Raw genomic sequence first — 24,487 nt, forward strand, 5'->3', positions numbered from 1 at the left:
CTAAGGTCTAATAAGTCAGTCGGTATGTGATGGTCTATACAATTTGAAATTGGAAAAATTCAGATTCTCACTTAGAGGATCTGTTCAAAATGTTTTAAAAATATGGCAAGATCTAATTAATAACATTTTAGAATAAGCATTTATATTGAGGAAAAACATATTCTCCGCTCCAGCGGTTCGCAGCTGAGTGTGAAGCGGCTGGGATGGAATCAGCACCCCCAAATCCGAGAGCATGGTCCTCAGCCGGAAAAGGGTGGAGTGCCCTCTCAGGGTTGGGGGTGAGATCCTGTCCCAAGTGGAGGAGTTCAAGTATCTCGGGGTCTTGTTCACAAGTGAGAGAAGAATGGAGCGTGAGATTGACGGGCGGATCGGTGCGGCGTCCGCAGTGATGCAGGCTCTGCATCGGTCTGTCGTGGTGAAAAAGGAGCTGAGCCGTAAGGCAAAGCTCTCAATTTACCAGTCGATCTACGTTCCTACCCTCACCTATGGTCCTGAGCTATGGGTAGTGACCGAAAGAACGAGATCGTGAATACAAGCGGCTGAAATGAGTTTCCTCCGCAGGGTGTCTGGGCTTTCCTTTAAAGATAGGGGGAGGGGCTCAGTCATCTGGGAGGGGCTCAGAGTAGAGCCGCTGCTCCTCCTCATTGAGAGAAGTCAGATGAGGTGACTCGGGCATCTGATCAGGATGCCTCCTGGACGCCTCCCTGTTGAGGTGTTCCGGGCACGTCCAACCGGGAGGAGGCCCCGGGGAAGACCCAGGACACGCTGGAGGGACTATGTCTCCCGGCTGGCCTGGGAACGCCTTAAGATTCTCCCAGAAGAGCTGGAAGAAGTGGCCGGGGAGAGGGAAGTCTGGGCCTCTCTGCTTAAGCTGCTGCCCCCGCAACCCGACCTTGGATAAGAGGAAGAGGATGGATGGATGGATGAACATATTCTCTATCCTTTTTTTTATTTTTGTCCATGATGTTGGCTCTCCCCTCTTTCTCTTGGGTAGGGATTGAATTCTGTTTAATTAAGTAGAATATTACTTTCTTCGAATAAAATTTAAAAAAGAAAGAAATCTAAGCTCTTTACCCGCATTGCAGTCCACAAGGAAAAGGTAATAGATTAAAAACAGAATCAGGGCAAAAAAATAAGAATGTTTGTTATAATGAAAACAATTACTGTTTTCTGAAGTTTTCACTAATGAGGAGACTACTAGGATATTTAGGCCATGCTAAATGATTTGGAAGTAACAGGGAGTTGTGAGTTCTGAAGTACCAAAAGCCTGAAAACTAATTGGGACCAAGTGATAATTATCTTATAGTCCTCACAGAAGCAATTGGCTACAAATACAAACCTTTATTGTGTATTTTTCCAAGGCCAGTTAAAACTTCTGAGAGCTGAACATTAGACGTCTTTGTCCTATTATACAAAATGGGCCAGCAGACCAACCTTGGTAATTACAGGTGAATGAACTTAACTTTTAGAGGTTAACTGTTACACGTGAATAACTGCAAAGGCCCACTTATAAAAAAGAGCTAACTATCCAGTAGATGTGTGCTAGAGGCCAACCAGCACAGGTTTAGACAGGAAACATTGGTGTTATCAATGTTCTTGACATTTATGAGGATGTAAAATACCACTTAATGCCAGAAGAGTACAGTACGGGATCATTTAACTTTGCCATCAAAAAGTGTTTTTTATTAGAGATTAGCATTCAAAGTTGAAAAGACAAAGAGTCAACACTGCTATGCGCTAAAAAGATTTTGACTTTAATGGTTATATTAGGCATGACTTGTCTTTATGCATGTAATTTCACTGTTTCCACATATCTGAGGGATGTAAAACAACATTAACTCTGTTGTTGGAAAGATTAATGCTCATATACATATAAAACAAAAATAGAAAAGGCAATACATTTTGAATATTTTAGCAGTTCTTCTGACATAACAGCCTTCTCTTTTTATACGTCAGAATTTGTTTATATATTTTGTGACAGGCGGCCAGGGGGGACTTGCCTGGTCGGAACTCCCTTCTGATGGAAGAACAAGGGGAGAGGACATATCCACAACAATACCTCCCCCAGGATGTGAGAGGGCAGCTCCCCTGGATTGCATCAGGGCCAGGGCTCGGAAATTGGAAGCTCAACCCTGTCGGTGCCCATGGTCACCTCCAGGGGTGCCTGGACACTCCCAGAGCCGTAGACTGCAATGCTTCCACCACACCCAGAAGTGTTGCTGGAAGAGGATCCGGGAACATGTGGAGTACTTCCTGGGACCTTTACAGCACTTCCGCCACACCCGGGAGTGCTGCCTGAAGAAGATCAGAGTGCACCTAACTTCGTTCAGGGGGCCAGAGTCGAGGAGTAAGACGACAATGCGTGAGGAGCAGTGGAGGTGGATGGACTGGCAGGCAGCAGTCAAGGGACTATGTTGGGCTGTGAGCCATGTGTCTTGGTGCTGGTGTATGTGCACAGGTGTCTCCTGCCTGTCTGTGTCCGGGTTGGCTTCACACGTTCTTGAGACCGACACATTTTAATTGAAATGCTGGCGACTGCTTTTTTAGAAAAGCCAGCTAGATTGTAGAGTGACCCTAGTCACCCTCAGGACTTTTACTCTTGCATATGGTCATGTACTACGGTGGGCTGGCGCCCCACCTGGGGTTTGTTTCCTGCCTTGTGCCCTGTGTTGGCTGGGACTGTCTCCAGCAGACCCCCGTGACCTTGTAGTTAGGATATAGTGGGTTGGATAATGGATGGATGCATGGATGGATGGATATGGTTGTGTTAAATTGCCACCTGAGAACCTGGTGCTCTGACAGTATTGACAGCCAACTCAGTGGTACTCTGGACTGCGAAGGTAAGGTGGATAACTAACTAGCAGAAACCATGCAAGATGAAGTCATGGGGGATTTTTAGGCAACTATGTGCTGAAAAAGTCAGCCCACTGTCTCACTTCCATAACTACACATTACAAAAGTAGGGGGCCATTAGAGAAGTGGTGGAGAAGAAATAACCAGATTTACCAGTGATACTGAAGACCCAGAGTCCATCAGCAGCAGCAGCAGAGAGGCTCACACTGTCTACTTCCAGAGTGCGGGTTCAAAAAGTGGGGAAGTGGTATTCACTGAATGGATGTTGGAGAACGAAAATCTAGAAGAAGTCAGATATTGACGTGTAAGAGCTAACTTCCTACAAGTGCAGCAGCTGTGTTTCTAAGTGTGACATTTCCAAGCTCTGCTACAAAGGGCAGTGTACTTATAACTATCAGTGTCACAAAAGTGCCTGCAGTCGAATCATCTAATGAATGTTGAATCCATCAAGGAGAAAATTAGGGTTTTATGGGCAAAAAAAAAATTATTTGGCTAATTGGTGAACAGTTTTTAAGAAATTCAATAGTAGATCTGATCAGGAATTACATCTGAAGTGTTATTCAGAACTGGTAAACAGTTTGCCTAGGAATTGGGAAATTAGTATGTTTAATGATTAGTTTTCTATTAAAATATTCATAATCAGAATATTTCTAACAATTAAAGTCTGAGAATTTACAAGCTAGCGGATTTACAACAGAGGAGTGTCTAGACATGAGGGTGAGGATTATGAATAGTTTCATGTTGTGTCTCAGCAGAGCTGAAAACAATGACGTTTCTGCTCTAAATAAAAGGTGCCATGCTAGCTGTTCACATGTGTTTTTTGATGAAGGTACACAATTTCCAATTATTGAAATGAAAATCTTTCAATAGCTCTGGTGTATCTGTAAATGGACAATCCATTAAAGTCTAAAGACACTTGCGGTGACTAGAGACCACCTCCAAAACTTACTATCTTATCACAGTGATGATTTGGCCATGAAATGGCCTACTCCACGAGCTTAACTTTGGAAAGGAGTCTCCATTTTTATGTCACGAAGGCAAGGGTTGTTCCAAAGAAAATAACAACCCCAAATTAGCTTACAGGAATTTGGATTTTTCTTTCAGACAGTTAATTCTTTGGATCAAAGGATGCTCCACTTATTTCATGTAATGACCACAGCATTTGGTTGGAAAGGAATAATCTAATCTCCTGATGAACACCATTCCTTTCTTATAAAAACGTCTGGTAAAGCTACAGCTCGCTCATTTCCCTGTCCAATGGCATCTTCCCTTCCCTTGAAGATGCAGACGCCCTTTGCTTGGCAGAGGGTCAAGAAACACAACCATTAAACAGAAACTGTCAAAAGACAAGATTAGAATCTAAAACATATTTGGCACCATTACAGCTTTTTACTGTTTTTGGCATGAATGTTGACTTGACTTTGAAACAAGGAACCTACACTCTAAACCGCAAAAGCTAGAAGCTTGTAGTTCTCATATTTTAGTACATAGGAGCTCATCTTTGGTCACTGATAAACTTAGCACCATCAGATACTTATTTCAGGTTTAGGCTCAGAACATTTTGAGCCCCTCATGGTACTGTATATCAGATCCAGTTACTCTTACAGTAGCTATTTGCATTCTTCCACTAACTCAGCATTTCTATTCTGTGTAAAGAATAAAGAACAAAAAAAATGTAGCAGTGGCATAGGAATATTTCTTAAAAATTGTTTTTGACAGTACTTTATGAGAAAGATGTAGGAGTCATATTGGATCTGCCATTTTCCACATCCAGAAAATGTACTGAAGGCTGAGCAGATGTTAGTTTACTTATCAAAATATCATGTCACATACAAATCTACGCCAGTTATTCGTAAGAAATACAAAGCACTAGGTGAGTCCTCATTTGTAAAACTGCAGGCTGTCTGGGCCCCTGAATTATGTTCAGCAGCATCAGAGACAATCCCGGGACTATTAACCAGATTTAAATTAGAACAGTGGGATATTCCCCTTGGGATTAATAAAGTATCTATCTATCTATCTATCTATCTATCTATCTATCTATCTATCTATCTATCTATCTATCTATCTATCTATCTATCTATCTATCTATCTATCTATCTATCTATCTATCTATCTATCTATCTTATAGTATATTCTATCTATCTATTAACTATGATGGACAACTGAAAGAGCTGAATTGTTTCAGTTTAAGCAAGCAGAGTTTAAAATACGATAGAACTGTACAAAGTTATGACGGGAATCAAGATGGTGGACGCCAGCTATTACTTTAAAAGGAGTTCTTTGACAAAACACAGGAGGCACAAATGAAAGATTGTTTAAGGTAATTTGTTCACAAAATTAGAAACATTTCCTTCACACAAGGAGCCACAGATACTGTATGTGGAACAAGTCACCAAGTGTTGTGGTGGTACTTTAGGGACCTTCAGATCTCAATGTGACATTTTTTTTTTGTTTTGCTAAGTTAGTCGATTATGAACAAGTCATGTTGGGCTGCATGGCTTTTTCTTGCCGAACCTTTCATGTTTTTCTAATAATATTCTTAAGAAACACATTGCTTACATTTGTAGCCTTCACAAAACAAACTGAATATAAGAAATTTTAATCCTAAAACTTAAAGATAGTTCTCAACTAAATTCAGCTTTTTTCTTATAGTGTAGCAAATAAAAACAAAACAAAATATGTTTTTGTTGTTAGGTAGATTAGATGGTCTTATATTGATTTAAAATAGATGAGGAGAAAAACTAAATCCAAAAACTAACTAGGAAATCAGTAGTAAGCAAAAAAATATCTAACGAAATGAATTTACACAACGAGATGTCAATAGTCAAAGAAAATAGCACTGTGAAGATGTGCTAAACAAATGTTCTTTCTCTAATGTTTTCCTTGATTTTCTACTCATCCGTGGGGCTTCATTTTTAAAACTTTGCATTGATTTGAACCTCAAAATATGTGCATGGAAGAAAAAAAATGAATTTATAAAATCTGGTGTACACACATTTCTACGCAGTTTACCCTTTATAAATCACAGTCTCCTTGTAAATAGGTGTAAAGGAAATGCATATCAAATGCTGCCCTGAGACATCCATATATGGACGATGCTAATCAACCTCACGCATATGCAATCAGAATATGCTACACAACTTCATTGGCTGGTATTGCAGCCTCGCTCTTGAGGCAGTGAGACCCTGCCATTTGCATTTGACTGCGTTTCCTAACTTAATCAAGGGTGTTGTCATTTGCCAGTATAACCAAAATGTTGCGTACGCATGGGTCAGAGTTGCTGTAAATATACACACATTCCCCCTTCAAGTTTTCTCTTATAATTCGCAACACATTTACGTGGGAATTTTCATATGCACATATGAGCCTCTTTTTGTGCATTAGCAAACTCTATAAATTTAAAGGTTTTCTAATTGTTTTTAACAAAAAGACATCCTGTAGATTGGCAAAGATCCCAGACTGATTTCGTCAAAATTCTAACAGAGAAATCAGCTCCTATATATAAAGGCAAGTCAACTTCTGTAACCCAGCAAATAATTATTCCAGTTATGATAGAAAGCTGAAATCAGACAGAGACCAAAACAAACAATCAAACAGTAACAAAATGTTTGAATGTAGAAAAACACAGCAGTACTGTGTGGAATAGAAGTAAAGAGAAGCCATTTTTAGGCATATAATATGCTTATGAGGAATAGTGGGTGCAGTTTTTGTCAAATCCATGCCTGGGAAAGTCTATAGAAGAATAAATAAACATATGTCAGAGCTATAGTGCATTATTGAATGAAAATGATCAAAGAACCAGGAGTCTTTTCAATTTAAAGATATATAAACAGATCTGATGAAAAGGTTTAAAATGTGAAGGTAGTAATTAAAGTGGATACCAGATGTTAATCTGAAATGCAGTCTTCAGCATGGGCATGGAGTATAGATGGAAGCTGGTTAAATGTAAACTCATATGATTCATACAAACTGTCCCTTCCCAAAGAAAACTGTAAAAATTCATAGAAGATGTGTTTTTAGATGTAACATTTTGAGGACACATTAGGAGATAAGTATGTTAACAAGTTGTTTTTGGTTGTTTTCAAACACTTCATTATGTTATGTGCTTATAAAACTGATCAGTGCTGCATCCATTCTTTCCTAGGTGACCTTATTCTTCTTATATATTTGAACATTTGAAGATTCACAGATTTCCTTCATCTGATTTTTTTCCCAAAGTATTTTTTATCGATTTCCTCCATTCCATATGTCCTGTTAATCCATGCCGGGTTGTTACAAATGTTCAGGTATACACTTTGCTAGCCACAGAAGTTCCAGATCACTGCATTTTAATGCCTTGTTAAATGTATGTTTTCCATGGTTAATTAATTGTGATTGTTTCTTTGCTTGAACTGCCCAATCTGCCTGAAGCTAAACCAGTTCCTGCATAAGGGAAAACATGTCTACTATCCATTATTACTCTTAGTTGAGCTTCATAGCTACCCTGAGACTGGTCAGAACTGGCCCAAAGAGTGCCCTGCTAAAAGTTTAGCTAGTTCACAACATTTAAATCTGGAGCAATCCACTACATACTAAATATGTTCAGGACTAAATACAAATTGCAAAGTTAATTTGATTGCTTCTTTAATGGTGTGGTTACTTAATTTGAACCCATGCCAGGTTGATGATGGTCTAAACATGAACTCAGTTTTTCTAAAACTCATGATGATCCTGCAAAGATCACATCGAGAGATTGAAAAATACATTGGAATAATTACACTGAGGGAGTGCTAATTTCTAAGCCCTCTTCACGTCACAGTATGAAACTATTGTACAATGCGCTTCTGATTGGTAAATAACCTGGATAACATCATCATTTCAATTTAAAAAAATTAAAAGCTAAGAGAAATTTAGAGCATTAAATAATCCACATTTAAACCTGTGATTGACTGTCCTCTCCTTCAATGCTGGTCTCCATCAACCCTGAAATAGACCGAGTTTGTCTGAGAATTACTTTGTGTGTTGTGAAATTTTAAAAAGATATTGTTACATACATCAAGTAAAATATGATATTTGTAATTGATATAACATAATTAGAATGGCATTGTGTTACTCTGGTGTGTTGATTTCTTTTAGCCCCTGTCGGAGATGGCTGGGGTGGCGACCCCATACCATGTCGGGGCGACCGTCCAGGTTGGTTTGGGCACCCCAGTGCCTTTTGAGCCCTGGACCTCAGCACTTCCGTCACACCTGGAAGTGCTGGGGGGAAGAGGACCGGGGTCACCCGGAGTGCTTCCGGGTGTGCAGCCGACACTTCCGCTACACAGGGGAGTGTCGGCGGAGGAGTGTCGGGAAGCACCTGGAACCCATCTGGGCATGTATATAAGGGGTCGCCTCCCTCCATTCGAGGGCTGGAGTCGGGTGGAAGAGGACAGAGCTTGGAGGAGAGGAGTGGAGGCGGACCAGAGAGGAGTAAAGGCATTGTGAAAGGCCAGGACTTAAGGGGTGATTGGTGTTGTGGCACTGGGTTTGTGCACATTTATAATTGTATATAAGATTGTAAATAAACGTGTGTGGTGCTAAAACATCATGTCTACCTGTCTGTGCCCGGGCTGTTCCCCACACCCCAGGGATCTGTGTTCAAGCCACTGTCTATTGCACATTTTCTCAATATTCAAGCAACCTTTCTCTGCGTTTTCTAGTTTGCTCTCTTATCCCAAAACCTGACTGTTAGGTGAACCTCCAACCTACAACTGGTCAGGTATAAGTGTGTGTGTAGAGGTGTAAGAGTGAACATATCCTGCATTGTGGAGATAGCCCATCCAGTTCCTGCCATATACCAAATGTGGCAAGTGCTGCTAATCCTGTACAAGACAGAATGGCTTCAGAAAATGAAATGGTATATAAGCATTATGAGGACATTAAGGAGGTGTCACATAATAAATACATGGTGTGCAAAAACTTTTTAAACCAATTTAAGATTTTGATAATCTAAAGTCTCCAAATTGAAATCATTCCCACCGTTTTTTAACTTCATTTTATTATTGTGTCATACCTTGGCCACACAAAAGATTCTCACCACAAAGACAAAAGTAAAGACAAAACAGTAGATGGAGTAGCTGGCTTGTTTCCTCATACTCTCCTAATGCCTCCCTCTTATCCCTGTGAGTCGACAGCTTACACCCTCATCTTGGGGTCACTCAGAAATATCTGTAAATGCTAGATAGTGGAGTGGTGGCTCCGAGGCTAAGGATCTGCGCTGGCATCCTGAAGGTTGCCGGTTTGAATCCCCATCACTGCCAAAATCGATCCTACTCTGCTGGGCTCTTGAGCAAGACCCTTAACTTTCAATGGCTCCAGGGGTGCTGTACATTGGCTGACCCTGCACCCTGACCCCAAGGGGTATGTGAAAACCAAGTAATTTCCTTTGAGATTAATAAAAAATAATAATAATATTACTTCCCGGGGGGCCCATCAACCTGAACACATGGAAGCAGGTTTGCTGTGCACCAGCTACAGTCAACATGATGAGACCACCAGCCCGGACAGACCCAGCAATGTAGGACTTCATCTTTCAATGCCCTGAGATGAACCTCTCATTTTAAGGTCCCTTCCTCTTGAAAATAGAAACCCATAAATTATGAGCAGGCACAGTCATATTAATTTTAGGCCCGTCAGCCAGTCATTATCCAACCCACTATATCCTAACACTGGGGCATGGGGGTCTGCTGGAGCCAATCCCAGCCAACACATGGTGCAAGGCAGGAATAAATCCCCGGGCAGGGTGCCAGCCCACCGCAGATTAATTTTAGGTTAAAAATGATTTCGAAATGTGTATAGAAATGACAGCATCATTCAAAGAAAATACCATTTTAGATTTTTCTTAATTTGAATCTGAAAACTTTATTTTATGTGTTTGTTATATGCTTATATTAAAGTATATTTAATAAGAAATATTGACTCTCATATAGAATGTACTGTTGTCATTTTCAGAACACTTTCAAAATCTTTCCTGTCCTTCTAGTAAGGAAACACATGATGGAATTTCCATGCAAAAATACTGAATGGAAATAAAAGCAAGAGGCAAAATGCTGAACAGCTGGCACAATGTCATCACTCCTATGTATTTTTACAATAATAGATAGATAGATAGATAGATAGATAGATAGATAGATAGATAGATAGATAGATAGATAGATAGATAGATAGACACATAAATGGATGCGATTATCTGGAGCTTCTGCTCGAGTACTCTATATGTACATTTGGTTTTCACAAGCTCCTTTCCGCTGCTGCTATAACAGTTTCCAGTTTTTCCAAGCCTCCTGGATTAAAGCAGCAGCCTATTCTTAAAGTCACTTCTCCCACTGCATATTCTATTAAGACTAAAGAATTTTTCACACTGCTTAAAACGTTTTTAGCAGATAACTTACAAGGTTCACATCTGGTATACTATTAGATTCTTATATATCTTACAAGAATCAGTTTATTCATCTAAGTAATTAAATTAAATTCTTTATGGCCATAATAAATTCATCCATTATATCCTAACAACAGGATCACAGGAGCCAATCCCAGGACACAAGGCAGGAAACAAACCCTGGGCAGGGTGTCAGCCCACCACAGGGCACACACACACCCAGGACAATTTAGGATCACCAATCCACCTAACCTGCATGTCTTTGGACTGTGGGAGGAAACCCATGCAGACACGGGGAGAACATGCAAACTCCATGCAGGGAGGACCCGGGAAGCGAACCCAGGTCTCCTAACTGCGAGATAGCAGTGCTACCCACTCCGCCACCATGCCACCCATAAAAAATTCATTTGAGTGGAGTTTGATTTGGAGAAGCTCAACAAATAAAACATCTCCTGTAACATGCTGTACACCAAGAAACAAAGATAATCAGCATTCCCCAACAGCCTGCAACCAACTAAGGTAACAAAATAACAATTATAGTTTAGGATTTTACATTCATGCATCTCAGAGCTTGTAGTAGTAGTTAGTATTTAGCTAGCATCATAAAGTGTAGGAATAAATGCTATTATGAAATGTCATAGTAATTTCTTGCTGTACTTTTCAACCCACCTGTTCGTGCTAATTCAGCGCCACCAATTTCCCTAACTTTGAAATTCATCTCAACATTCCATAGAGTAGACCTTCGGGCCAGGACTTAAAGGAAGGGCAGAGAGCTGTGAGGGGACAACTCTGTGATCTGTGCCAACGTGCCAATCCCAATGGAAATGTGCCAAGTTAAATTACATCAAAAACGATCTCAGCACTTTACATAATGCCATGCTCAAAACAAACCTTTAAATCAATTTTATAATTTCATAACATAAGAGACTGGCATGGACTAAGTTGAAAACATCCATCCATCCATCCATCCATTATCCAAGGACCAATGGTGGAGAAGGACCAAAGTAACAACCTTACTGCATGGGACAAGGAAAGGACCCAATAGTGAGAAAGAGAAACAGAGAAAGGGAGAGGAAAACTCATTCTAGACCATCTTAATATGTCAATGTGAGCAGATGACATCAACTACGGTCATTAATCTTTGTCTCTACAGAGGGTAACTCAGGCTATGTTCACACTACTACATCCATCCATTCATTATCCAACCCACTGTATCCTAACTACAGGGTCACAAGGGGTCTGCTAGAGCCAATCCCAGCCAACACAGGGCGCAAGGCAGGAAACAAACCTGAGGCAGGGCACCAGCCCACCGAAGGACACACACACACACACCAAGGACAATTTAGGATCACCAATGCACCTAACCTGCATGTCTTTGGACTGTGGGAGGAAACCGGAGTACCCGGAAGAAACCCACGCAGACACGGGGAGAACATGCAAACTCCACGCAGGGAGGACCCGGGAAGCGAACCTGAGTCACGTTGAAAACAGATAGCCTGGCACACGCATCTGAAAAATCAGTGGATTGTGTCCTTTCTACAAGCATCGAAAATGGATGGATGATGATTGTTATGAGCTGGGTTAACTATTAAAACGTAACAAAAATGAAAAACGAAAGAAATATATAATGCATACTAGAATTTCACTTACTCTGGCTTTAGAAAATGCAGCGTTCATTCTCATAGGTTGATATTTTTTAATACATGTACTCAAAAGAGTGTTAACTCCTCAAACTATTGACATAAACTTCTACTAGGATGCGTAAACTTTTACTTGAACCGCTAAGTGGAGTCGGCACCTTCCTTCAGCCTTCATTTTGCACTAAACAGAAGGATTCTTCCTCAGTGCACTACTGCAGCACCATCTCAATATTACACTGCAATAAAAATAATATTAATTATTAACCAGAAATGAAGCTTCGTATTTAGATTTATAATGAACGCCTAACTTTTGTAAGAGAGCTATTAATCATATTAATTATAATATTCTCGAAACGCTTAGTCCAGCTAAGTGTTGTTGAGCGTTTATGAGGTATTCTCTCGAGGGAGGGAGTAATCCTGGACAGGGCACTAGCCCTTCGCCACCGGGCCATGTTCATTTACTAATGAATAATCACGTTTAGTTTCTATTCGTGTTACCATCAAGATACAAGAGCTTCCATGTTAATTCTCCTTAACTGACTCACTGTCTAAAAGCAATGGTGGTTCCCGCGGCGCAGAAAGCAGATCTCCAAAGCGCCAGGCAGGTGTCCGCCCAGGAAGGAATGCCAATCCGCATTATCCGGTAAAAAGCTCAAATCATCGCGAATAAGCAAACCAAACGGATCCTGACAATAGAAACGGCGTGATATTTTCAACAGCTTCACCACCACACACGACTACCGATTATATTTCGAGTAATTTAACTCATAAAACGCATCAGGAGGAACTAATTAAGAATCAAACCTAAAAGGAAGCGTTACACAAAATAATTACTTGTCAAAAACAAGAGAAAACAAAATATGTTTTTAACAATGACTTCCCCGTAATAAATTCAGCGTTGTATATCGTTACACAATACGAATTTCTCGAATCCTTAATTAAAATTGACAGTGTTTCGTTTTTTTATACATGTTTTCTTTAGTTATTATTAACGTTAGTAGTATCTCTTGAATATTGCAATATTATTTTGAATTGTCTAATTTCTGCTAACAATAACACCTATTTCAAATGTGATTTTAAAGCGCAATTTGTGGTAAAACAGCAATCACAGAATGGCATAAAGTTATTTTATCATGAGATTTTATCAATTACTCATTCATTTGTGGCATCAGTTAAATCTCATTCCTCCCTCTACTTTCATTCTCTTTCTCTTGGCGAGGATTATTTCAAAATAATTAAACAGATCGAATAAAAATGTTCTGATGCATCCAAAAACACAGTAGTGAAGATATAAATAGCAGTTCTCACCTTTAAATACCAAAAGTGCGCCCACTGCACACATGCAAGGGTGCGTTTATACTTACTTGGATACCTGAAATAAAATTCGTTCAGATAGGTAGTGTTCGTGTTGTTTACGATGTAATGGGCATCTGCGTGATCGTTGTATCGAATAAATACCCCAAAGAGGATGATCATAGCAAGTTCCAGGATGAAGCACAGTACGGGAAGCTTCACCCGCATGTTGGTGTTCTTAATGCCGTCAAACAGTGACATGGTGACTCCGGTGAGCTGCGACGCCGACACTTGACAGAGCTGCTCTTCTCCACTCTCTTCAAGGCGGTGAAAATGCGATCGCGGCCAGCCTCCAGCGCTCCTCGTTCACCTTGACAGAGGCGCTTTATAGACGAGGAGGGTAAGAGGTGGACTCACCTTGGCACACCTCCCTCAGCCCATCCCCTTCAGTCTTGAACTTGAATTTCGAAAGTTTACCGACTCTTGCCGGGAACCTCAACCCTAGATATCCGCGTAACGATGTATTCCTTAAAAAGGAGACTAAGCGCATCATCCTCATCATCCCACGGTACACCACTCTATCTGCAGCGGCGATCCCAAGCCAGTGGTAGGTTTAAGAGAATACTTCCTTCAAAATGAACCCGTAGACTGAAGCTAATGTAGAGATGGTTCTAAGCGTGATGTTATTTGGGAGGTAGGTAATGAAAGAAGGAAGACCTTCTCAGACATGTATCGCTTGAGAAGTGGCATTTCGCGTAATTTTCTCAAAATCTCTTCTTCACTGAGCAAAACGTCAAGGTGAACATTGTATTCATCCGTTTGCCATCGATTCAGACAAAAAAATTCTCAGAAAATTGTCTATGCATTTCTGTACAATTAACGTACTTTGCAACAGGTTATGTTACGCAGATTAATAGACAAAGAAGGCGCTAATAAATTTAAGGCATAATGCAAATGAAAACACAAAGTCAGGGTCGAGTAAAAGAAAACGAGCAGAATTAAATAAGTAGATCAAACCAAAGTGAACTCTCGTGGTTACCGCAGTTGCTGGACTCCACACTTCATCCAGAAAGCATCATCATTTAGTCATGTATGATTGGGGAAACAACACGCTGTGAAAATTGCTGATCTTTCTCAAGAAGTTGGGAGACGTCTTGAAACAAAAAATAATCGAAAGAGATCTATGACCTGGATGATGATCTGTTTTACATTGGAACAATGAACACTGAACCCACATGTACAGTCAAAGATGTACACGATTGACTTAAAAGAAAAACAAGTGAATGTTCTGGTGTAAGCTAGTCAACATCTGGCCTTAGTAACCTGTTCTTTAGATCCTATAGTTTCAAGTAGCTTCCAAAATGACACACCTGCAGTACATAACCCATATACAATTCATACATCTTTATGGCTTTGCCAATGATTACGTCAAGATTAGTTACAAAATCTCTGTTAAGGAAATGTGATCTTAATTCCGGGCGGTGAGTTGGTATCGCTGCTGCCTCGCAGTAAGGAGAGCTGGGTTCGCTTCCTGGCTCCTCCCTGCGTGGAGTTTATGTTCTCCCCGTGTCTGTGTGGTCTTCCTTTCACAGTCCAAAGACATGCAGGTTAGGTGCATTGGCGATCCTAAATTCTCCTTAGTGTGTGCCCTGCTGTGGGCTGGTGCCCTGCCCAGTGTTTGTTCCTGCCTTGCGAACAGTGCTGGCTGGGATTGGCTCCAGCAGAACCCTGTGTTAGGATATAGCGGGTTGGAGAATGACTGATCTTAAATCTTGCTCATATTACTTTTAAATATTTGTGATAACTATGGCTTATGTTGGGTTTGCGCAGTAACACAGTGGTTAGAGTTGCTGCTTAAAAGAGCCATATAGTCTCAGTTTGAATACAAAGGCTGTATTTTATCTATGTGGAGTTTACGTGTTCTCACTTTGTATATGGGGGGTCTTCCTCCTGGTGCTCTGGTTTTCCCCAAAGATATACTAGATAGGTTAGTTGACAGCTCAAACCTGATGTTAATGTGAGGGGGTGGCGTTATAGGGGCTTGCAATGGATTTGCCTCATTTCCAGTGTTACTTCCTGCCTTGAGCCCAGTGCTGTTGGTGTAGGCTCTGGTCACCTGCCATTCGGAACTGGATTAGCCAAGTTTAAGAATTCTATGATAAGATTGTTTTTGGAGGTCACTAAGTTATTCCAGTTTGCCTTCATGTTTCATGACTGCACTTGATGTCGCTGGCTCTTTTTCTAATTATCTTAGAATGAGAACTTGTAGTCCGTGGGATTTACTAGTAGAACCAACAGCAGAGCTCACGTCAAGCCTATGTCACCTTTAGATTCTGGTTGGTTAGTGATTGTATTGTAAACAAAAAAAATCTCATGACACCATTAGAGAAGCACATGGATCTGAGTGACAGAAATGTCTCCATGGGAAAATCTAATATCATCTAATACAGGGGTGCCCACACTTTCTCGGCTGGCGAGCTACTTTTAAAATGACCAGGTCGAAATGATCTACCTACATTAAAAATGCTATATATATACCGGTGTGTGTGTGTGTATATATATATATATATATATATATATATATATATATATATATATATATATATATATATATATATATATATATATATATATATATATATATACTGAGTATACTTTATACATAAAATGTATGTTGTCGTACTTGCATAACTGAATAACCTTTATGGCACAATAGCAATTCAATACATTTATGGCCACTACAGTATTTGGATTTAATAATCTTTATGAGGGAAAAGGCTGACTCGCATTATTAAGTAGAGCCGAATAATGCAGTCAAGGAGCTTTTGAATTCAGCCGAGTGAAAAATGATGGCTGTCCGATTACCTGCGATTTTAGTTCCCTCTCCTTTCTCTTTTTCAGATCGCTTTCGGAAGGAAGTCAGTTTCGTAGTTTTTATGAACAGTTCGAAAGTGCCTTTCCACATTTTCCTTCTTTGGAATAGCAATGATAGATTGACAGATCAGACAAACGCACTTCGATTGTGACATTGTGAGAAAAAAATCCTCTTCCAATTCCACATCCAGCCCATACCCTCCCCAAACAATTTTTTAAAAATCTCTTCTTTAGTCGATATAAATTGGAAGGCTAACTAGATCACAGCCGGAGTTTTTCAGTAGCTCGTGCGTTTTATCGTGCGTGCGGGATGACCAGTGTGTTAGAAGAGAAGAGATCTCAGACTGGCCGCCCTGTATGTCAATCAAGTGGTAAATGCCATAGGGAGGATACATGATAGGTTAACGTTAAAAGAATTTTTTTTTTTAATGCAACGCGATCTACCTACTGCCTTTGTGATCTACCGGTCGATCGCGATCGACGCATTGGGCACCCCTGATCTAATACATCCATCCATTATCCAACCTGCTATATCTTAACTACAGGGTCACGGGGGTCTGCTGGAGCCAGTCCCAGCCCACCGCAGGGCGCACATACACACTAGGGACAATTTAGGATCGCCAGTCCACCTAACCTGCATGTCTTTGGACTGTGGGAGGAAACCGGAGTACCCGGAGGAAACCCACGAAGACATGGGGAGAACATACAAACTCCAGGCAGGGAGGACCTGGGACCTGGGTCTCCTGAGGCAGCAGCACTATCCACTGCACCACCATGCCACCCCTCAATTAATAAAATGTGAATGATTTAAGCGTTTTCTTTTGTAAAAGGAATACATATTGATTTAATTTCAAATGCCCTAACATGTCATAGGTTTATCTGACTACATGTAGTAGTGTGGGTGCAGTAACTGCAGCATTTTAAGATGAAAACACAAGCTGAAAATGAAAAAAATATATTTAAAATACATGAATTTTAAACTACATGCACTCGTTCACTTTCTGATTGCTAATTGTGATAAACAGTGAATAAAGCTGAACCAGCACACAGGATATATTCTCAGCTGAGCTCACTTTATCGTTCTGAGTCCCAAAGGAGCGATGTTTCCTCTAGACAGGACCAGAGAGCACATAATTAATAGAAAAGCTTGCCCTACATCTCACTCCTTATGGTGAGATACATTTTGATTCTGAATATATCTTATGAGAGGAAGCAAAACTACACTACTTTTATCTTTTTTAATTCATACAACTTCATATTTACATGTACAGTGTATGACAGTCTAAGGGATTTTTTGCAAAAGAATTTGAAATGTTACCCAAAAATGTGTAAAGTGAGATTTTCGAGTATCAGATGCCCGCTTCAGTTTTGAGCAGTGGGGACTTGTTAAAGACTAAAGGTTTCATGAAGAGGATTTTTTTGAATGGAAATGTAAACTAGAATGATTCTAAAGTTGCAGCAGCCACCCTGAAAGAAGAAAGAATGTTACCCAGGTATTAAAAGATTTTACAATAATGAAAGTTGCATTTTATAATGAGGCTCATCACACACCTATGTGGCTGTTGGTAATATTGTACATTAGTAACAGTTCAGTTTAATTTATTGGCATCTTTATTTCAAACAAATGTACAGTTAGAGTATAATTCTGAGAAGTTTTTTTTTTATTAATTTTATTTAGAAGTTTAAAGAGCTGCAATGGATGTTTTTGTAAATGAAGAATTTCATTAAGCTACGGGGAATAAGGCAAAACATATACAAATTTGAGTGTATTTTGTATTTACAGATTGTATTTTTTGAACTACTCAACAAAGTATTATTAACTATATTCATTATTCATTAACACAAAAAGTATTTGGAGAAATTTGCTGTTAACTCCCTTTAAGAAAGTCACAAATGCATCCTGTCATTTTTGCAAAGTTTTTTGAATGAAAAGTCTAAAGATATAAAACAATACATAATCAGGACAAAAATCTGCTGGCCTTTCCACTTATTAAGGATGACTAAATAGTAAAATTATGGAATTTTTAAATAATTAATTTTCCAAATTTCAAAATAATTAAGGATTCTGTAGACATGAAATTGATACCTTATATGTATTTCCTAGAATATGTTGGAGCAACACCAAAACTTCTATGGGACAGTGAATGGTCTCTTTGATATCACTGTATCAGTGGATTTAATCTCACTTGAAATGGAGAGAGAAAGGGGACTGTTCATAAGGACTGATCTCTTTAATAATATTGTCAATCTTTTTGAGGCAGTATGTGGCACGTACTTTATGTCTTAAACAAAAGGGAAACGTCTACACATAAGATGAGCAGGTGCTGTATGTACTGTAATGCAGGCAACAAGGATGGCCTGCATTGTGCAGGTATAAGAGTTGATGAGTATAAAGATGGAGACTTCCAGACTTTCTTTGGGTGTCTGAAGACGTAAAGGCATTGGTGAGCCTTCTTGTCAGAAGCCAAGACATGTGCCCACGTGAGCTTGCCAGTTAAGTTCAACTTTAAGAAATTAAGGCCTGGTGACCCATTACACAGTGTTTCTGCTAATGTCTGTCTGCTTTGTGGAGTCTGTGCTCGTTTATTGTGGTGATATGAGTGGAGATGGCCATCATCAAGAATTTGAATGATGGAGTTGTAACTCTGTCTGACCAAACAGCCATAGGTAAATGAGCTTTGGGTTCAATACTCCATACTTAAAAGTGCTTGTGTTGAAAATTATTGTGGCGTAAGTGATGAATCTATGATATACACATTCTGAGGCACACCAGTTAGGAAATCTAAAATTAAGTTGCTAAAGGTGACGCTTTGTCTAAAGTCTAGAAGCTTGATGATCAGCTTTTCTGGAACAATACATTAAAATACAACTTAATTTTTGTATAGCGCCCATCACAGAATGTAGGCACATAGTTTATAGATAGTTTAAAGATTGAGATTATACTAATTACTAAGTACAGAACTGGTATATATTCGGCTCTAAGCTCTTTCTTATTTGCAACGGTGATGGGCAGGTTGACAGATTAGACATGAGTCCCCATGGACTATGATGTTTGCTGAAGACATTATGATCTGTAGTGAGAGTAGGGAGCAGGTTGAGGAGACCCTAGAGAGGTGGAGAAATGCTCTGGAGAGGACAAGAATGAAGGTCAGTAGGAACAAGACAGAATACATGTGTGTAAATGAACAGGAGGTCAGTGAAATGGTGAGGATGCAGAGAGTAGAGCTGGCGAAGGTGGATGAGTTTAAATACTTGGGATCAACAACACAGAGTAATGGGGCTTGTGGAAGAAAAATGAAGAAGAGAGTGCAGGCAGGGTGGAATGGGTGGAGACGAGTGTCAAGAGTAATTTGTGACAGACGGGTATCAGTAAGAGTGAAAGGGAAGGTCTACAGGACAGTAGTGAGACCAGCTATGTTATATGGGTTGGAGATGTTGGCACTGACCAGAAAGCAGGGGACAGAGCTGGAGGTGACAGAGTTAAAAATGTTAAGATTTGCATTGGGTGTGACAAGGATGGACAGGGTTAGAAATGAGGACATTAGAGGGACAGCTCAAGTTGAACGGTTGGGAGACAAAACTAGAGTGGTGAGATTGCATTGGTTTGGACATGTGTAGAGAGGAGATGCTGAGTATATTGGGAAACAGATGCTAAGGATAGAGCTGCCAGGCAAGAGGAAAAGAGAAAGGTCTAAGGGAAGGTTTATGGATGTGGTGAGAGAGGACATGCATGTGATGGGTGTAACAGAGCAAGATGTAGAGGACAGAAAGAGATGGAAAAATATGATCTGTTGTAGCGACCCCTAATGGGAGCAGCCGGAAGAAGAAGAAGATGAACTGGTACATGAATACATGCAGATTTGTTAAAACAGACAGAAAACAAGACAGAAACTGATTAAACATAAATGAAAACTGACAATATCTGTCCATTTATTAATTGACGAACTGTGGCCAGTTGACAACAAAGAACATTAAAACTGTAAAAGAAAAAGTCAAAAGCTAAGTCATAGTCCTATGGACCACGGCCAACTGGCCACCTACCCCCTCCTGGGTTTTAAATAGTGGAGTCTGTGTTGATTTTAATAATGCTCCTTTTTCTAAAATTACTTTTCTATATGCAGGAGAGCAGCCTGGCAGTAGAGCAGTGGCATCAAGTACCACATCCAGATACTGAGAAAAGAAACCGAATTGAAGAAGGTTAGTAATGGTTTAAAATATTGTGATTGTCAGAATGCAGTATGCACAGCTAATCAGCAGCTCTAGACAGGGTATGCTAAACTAAAGTAGTAAGTCCTCAGCTTAGATGTAAAAGCTGAGACTGAAGGGGCATCTTTTACAGTACCAGGCAGATTATTGTACAGCTTTGGGGTCCTGTAATTAAAAGCTCAGCTTTCCACAGTTATTTTATTAATCCTCTGAGTCTTAAGTAGGTTGAAATCTTGTGAACTTAATGTGTGTTCTAGTTTGTAAGTAATGATAAGTTCAAATATGCAAGCAGGGCCTTGGCCATTTAAGACTTTATAAATTAAAAATGGAATTTTGATATCAGCTCTAATCTTAACTGGGAGCCAGTGTAGGGACTTGGGAACTGCGGTTATGTGTTCATATTTTTTGGTTTGTGTAATAATTATTGCAGCAGCATTTTGAATTAACTGAAAGCCGCACAAAGAACAATTTGAGCAACCAGTTGAATGAAGCATTGCAATTGTCAATGCTACTAAAAATAAAAGCATGAATTTATTTCTCAGTACCTTGCGTATTTGGAAAGCATCATAACCTTCCAACATTTTTAAGGTGGAAAACATATTTTGGATAGTTTTGTTATGGGTATTTTAACTGACATACTAGTGACAAAAATAACACTGAAATTGTGTGCTGATTCAGTAAAGCTAAAGGTGATTCCAGGTCTGCTGTTACAGTCAGCATCATTTCCTCCAATAATTAACTTTTCTGTTGTTTCTGTATTCAGAGTCAAATAGTTCCCATCTATCCACTTCTTTAACTCACTGACACAATTAATAAAGGACATTATCAGAGAAATGTCATTTGGTATAACTGGGTGTCATCTGCAAATGGATGAAAATTAGTGTTACATTTTCTAATGATAGTTCCCAATGCAAACATGTAAAGTGAAAACAGTAAAGGTCCCAGTATTGAGCCCTGCGGGACACCATATTTAACTTCTTAGTTTAATGGTCGAGTACTGTCAACACATTTCTGCAAGTACTGTTAACGATTTGATAAATAAGAGCTAAATTAGTCAAGCACAGTTCCTGTGAGCCCAATGTAATCTTCCAACCTCTGTAAGAAAACAGAATGCTCAATGGTGTCAAATGCTGTGCTTAAATCTAACAACATAAAGTAACTGCTGTGGAATTTACTTCATCTATCTATCTATCTATCTATCTATCTATCTATCTATCTATCTATCTATCTATCTATCTATCTATCTATCTATCTAATATCTATCTATCTCATCTATCTATCTATCTATCTATCTATCTATCTATCTATCTATCTATCTATCTATCTATCTATCTATCTATCTATCTATATATGCTTTTATATATCTATCTATCTTTTATCTATCTATCTATCTATCTATCTATCTATCTATCTATCTATCTATCTATCTATCTATCTATCTATCTATCTATATAGTGCCTTTCATATCTATCTATCTATCTATCTATCTATCTATCTATCTATCTATCTATCTATCTATCTATCTATCTATCTATATATTATATAGTGCCTTTCATATCTATCTATCTATCTATCTATCTATCTATCTATCTATCTATCTATCTATCTATCTATCTATCTATATATATATATGCCTTTCATATCTATCTATCTATCTATCTATCTATCTATCTATCTATCTATCAGATAGTTGTTTACAACACGGGTTAATGCTAATTCTGTACTATGACCAGAGTGGAAACCAGACTGGTATTTCTCAAATAAATTGTGATGTGTAATGTGAGAATAAAACATACAACACTGTTAAATATTAGTCTATAAACTTCAGTCTGGAGTTGCTGCTTTTATTATTCAGGCTTGGCAGGAATACACAGAATATGATGTCCTCCATGGATACCTTGGGACAATATGTAAACAGGAGGTGATCCAGACTATGAGGAATTCTACATTTAATGGGCTCCAGCACCAGTCTCTCAATGTATTTCTTCACACTGGGAGTGAGTGCCACCAGTCTGTAGTCACTGGTTCAGTTCAGCTATGCATTTATTACTTTACTTGTTACAGCTCTACCCGTACATGTGTCATTGTAAGTGCTTCTTATTAGTGTAGCTAACTTTATGCTAGCAATCTCCAGTATGCCACATTTCTGAAAGTATAAAAACAAAAATGAAAAAATAGCAGACACACACACACTCACAGAGGCAAAGAACAGAAAACATAGCATGCAATAGATGCAAAAGTAACTTTTACTTAAACAGCAATTACTAAAATACTCAAAAGAAGCAAGAGATGTCTGACTTTCTAGGACCACAAAAGCTAATAATTTACAACACTATGAATCTCCTCTACAGTGGGCTGGCGCCCTACCCGGGGTTTGTTTCCTGCCTTGCACCCTGTGTTGGCTGGGATTGGCTCCAGCAGACCCCCGTGACCCTGTAGTTAGGATATAGAGGGTTGAATAATTAATGGATGGATAAATCTCCTTTGTATAAGAAAACAAAGACCAACAGGACATCAGAGGCCAGCACACACGTGCCACATATTCAATAAGTGTGTACTCACATGTGCTTCACGGCACTGAAAGAATCATCGGCGAGTTGACTTTCCAGCAGCATAATCTTTTAGAAAAGTAAGAAGGAGAGGACTGTAAGTTTAAAAAAAGCAGAAGAAAATAAACAGTATAAAAATACTTGAAAAAAAACAAAATTACTTTCAATTGGCTATCAAGCTCCTGTACAACTTGCCTTGAAGTTTGAGGTGAGATAACTGCAGTAACACTTTATGCAATATGCAAATCCCGACCAGGAGTTCAACATCCAGTAATAAACAATGATTTATTGGCAGCAAAAAGGTGATGTATTGATGGGTGAAAAGTAAAAACATATTTTCAGGATGTTGGGCAAATGTTTCCATCTCTCTGTTATTGAGTAACTTAAAGAAAAATTAAAATGATGAAGGCAGTAAAAGACGCAAAATAATCAGATCCATATACTTCTGTACTGATTTTCCAAGATTTTAATCCTTTTAATTCAAAAGCTATCTTATAATACATGGTTGCAAAATATGTTAGACTGCAAAGGGTCTGACTCTTAGAACTTTTTTTACATATTTTTGATGACAGCAAACTCATTTGCAAGCTTCAAATCAATATATCAGGTTAGGGTATGGATCATTATGAGTTGGTTTCAAAAAATATTTGCACCCTGACAAAGTAAATCCATATATATTGTCACAAACTTGATCACAAGTCATAGCAAGGTTTGTGCAGCCACCAGTTTCCAGGCTGAAAAATTGCAAAGAAAAGATAGCACTGGTGTGCACAGATCAGAGTCCAAAACAGAACTGAGGGAATAGGGAAAAGGTGGAGGCTTTTAAAGGGGAAGACAGGAAGTGAGGTCAAAGGGGTCGGGCGCATAAGGGTCTTATTCTATAGGCTCGGACGTGGAAGTGACGTCAACAGGGCCAGGTGGAATCTCCCGTGAATGGTTGGCAGGAAAGGGAGAAAAAGAGTCAGTGCACTGTGCCACATCTCAGTCTGACTCAGAATTGCCCTTCCTCAAGCCCTTTAGCTGCCTCCCATGCACACGTGTGTGACAATATAAACCTCTGGAATGGAATTAAAAATAGCCAGATAAGCAAAACATTAGATTTTTACGTCTAATATATTCAATACTAACACTATAGGCCCATGCGTTGAGGTTTTAACTTCATAGTCATATCATGCTAAACCTAGGATGCCTGTATTGCCATTATAGTGTACCCATAATGCCTTGACAAGTGTGTCTGTTAGTAGAACAAATATAAATTATTGCTGTTCATAAGTTAGGATATAGCGGGTTGGATAATGGATGGATGGATAAGGCTCAGTGGTTTGGCATTCTTTGGAGTGTGGTGGCCACAAAGCTATAACAGGGAGAGGTGGAGTTTGATGGTCGCAGTCATTCATACCATCCATTATAAGATCTCATATTAGTATGAATTAGATTGGGCTGCCATAGGCTGTTTCCTGGGACTGCTAACCACTGGATATACATATTGAGATGACATGTCCAATAGTGTAATCTGGATAAAATTGTCAAGTGGCACACAATCAGAATTCCAAGTGCCATGATGTGAGACACCATCATCTGTACTGCTTGCTGGAGGCAGTTAGACCACAAGACATTATATGTTCAGCAGACATGCTTTGTGCTATTTTCCAAAATGACAATGCTCAACC

General features: G+C 39.4%; 1 protein-coding gene and 1 long non-coding RNA gene across 3 annotated transcripts in view; one reads left to right on the plus strand and one right to left on the minus strand.

Moving 5' to 3' along the window:
* The window catches only part of LOC120541423 (ammonium transporter Rh type C 1-like), a 71,138-nt gene extending 57,594 nt beyond the window's left edge, over positions 1–13,544 (minus strand). Inside the window, exon 1 of the mRNA XM_039773035.1 lies at positions 13,260–13,544. Within this exon, the coding sequence (XP_039628969.1) occupies positions 13,260–13,449 (190 nt within the window). The 5' untranslated portion in view covers positions 13,450–13,544. The remainder of the gene's footprint in view (positions 1–13,259) is intronic.
* Positions 13,545–13,634: 90 nt separating this feature from the next.
* LOC120541424 overlaps positions 13,635–24,487 on the plus strand; it is a 102,551-nt gene continuing 91,698 nt past the window's right edge. For both annotated transcript variants that reach the window (XR_005636004.1, XR_005636003.1), the window contains exons 1-2: positions 13,635–13,795; positions 20,184–20,259. This is a non-coding gene — a long non-coding RNA (uncharacterized LOC120541424). The remainder of the gene's footprint in view (positions 13,796–20,183; positions 20,260–24,487) is intronic.

Source organism: Polypterus senegalus, chromosome 12, assembly GCF_016835505.1.
Source record: "Polypterus senegalus isolate Bchr_013 chromosome 12, ASM1683550v1, whole genome shotgun sequence".
Lineage (NCBI taxonomy): Eukaryota > Metazoa > Chordata > Cladistia > Polypteriformes > Polypteridae > Polypterus > Polypterus senegalus.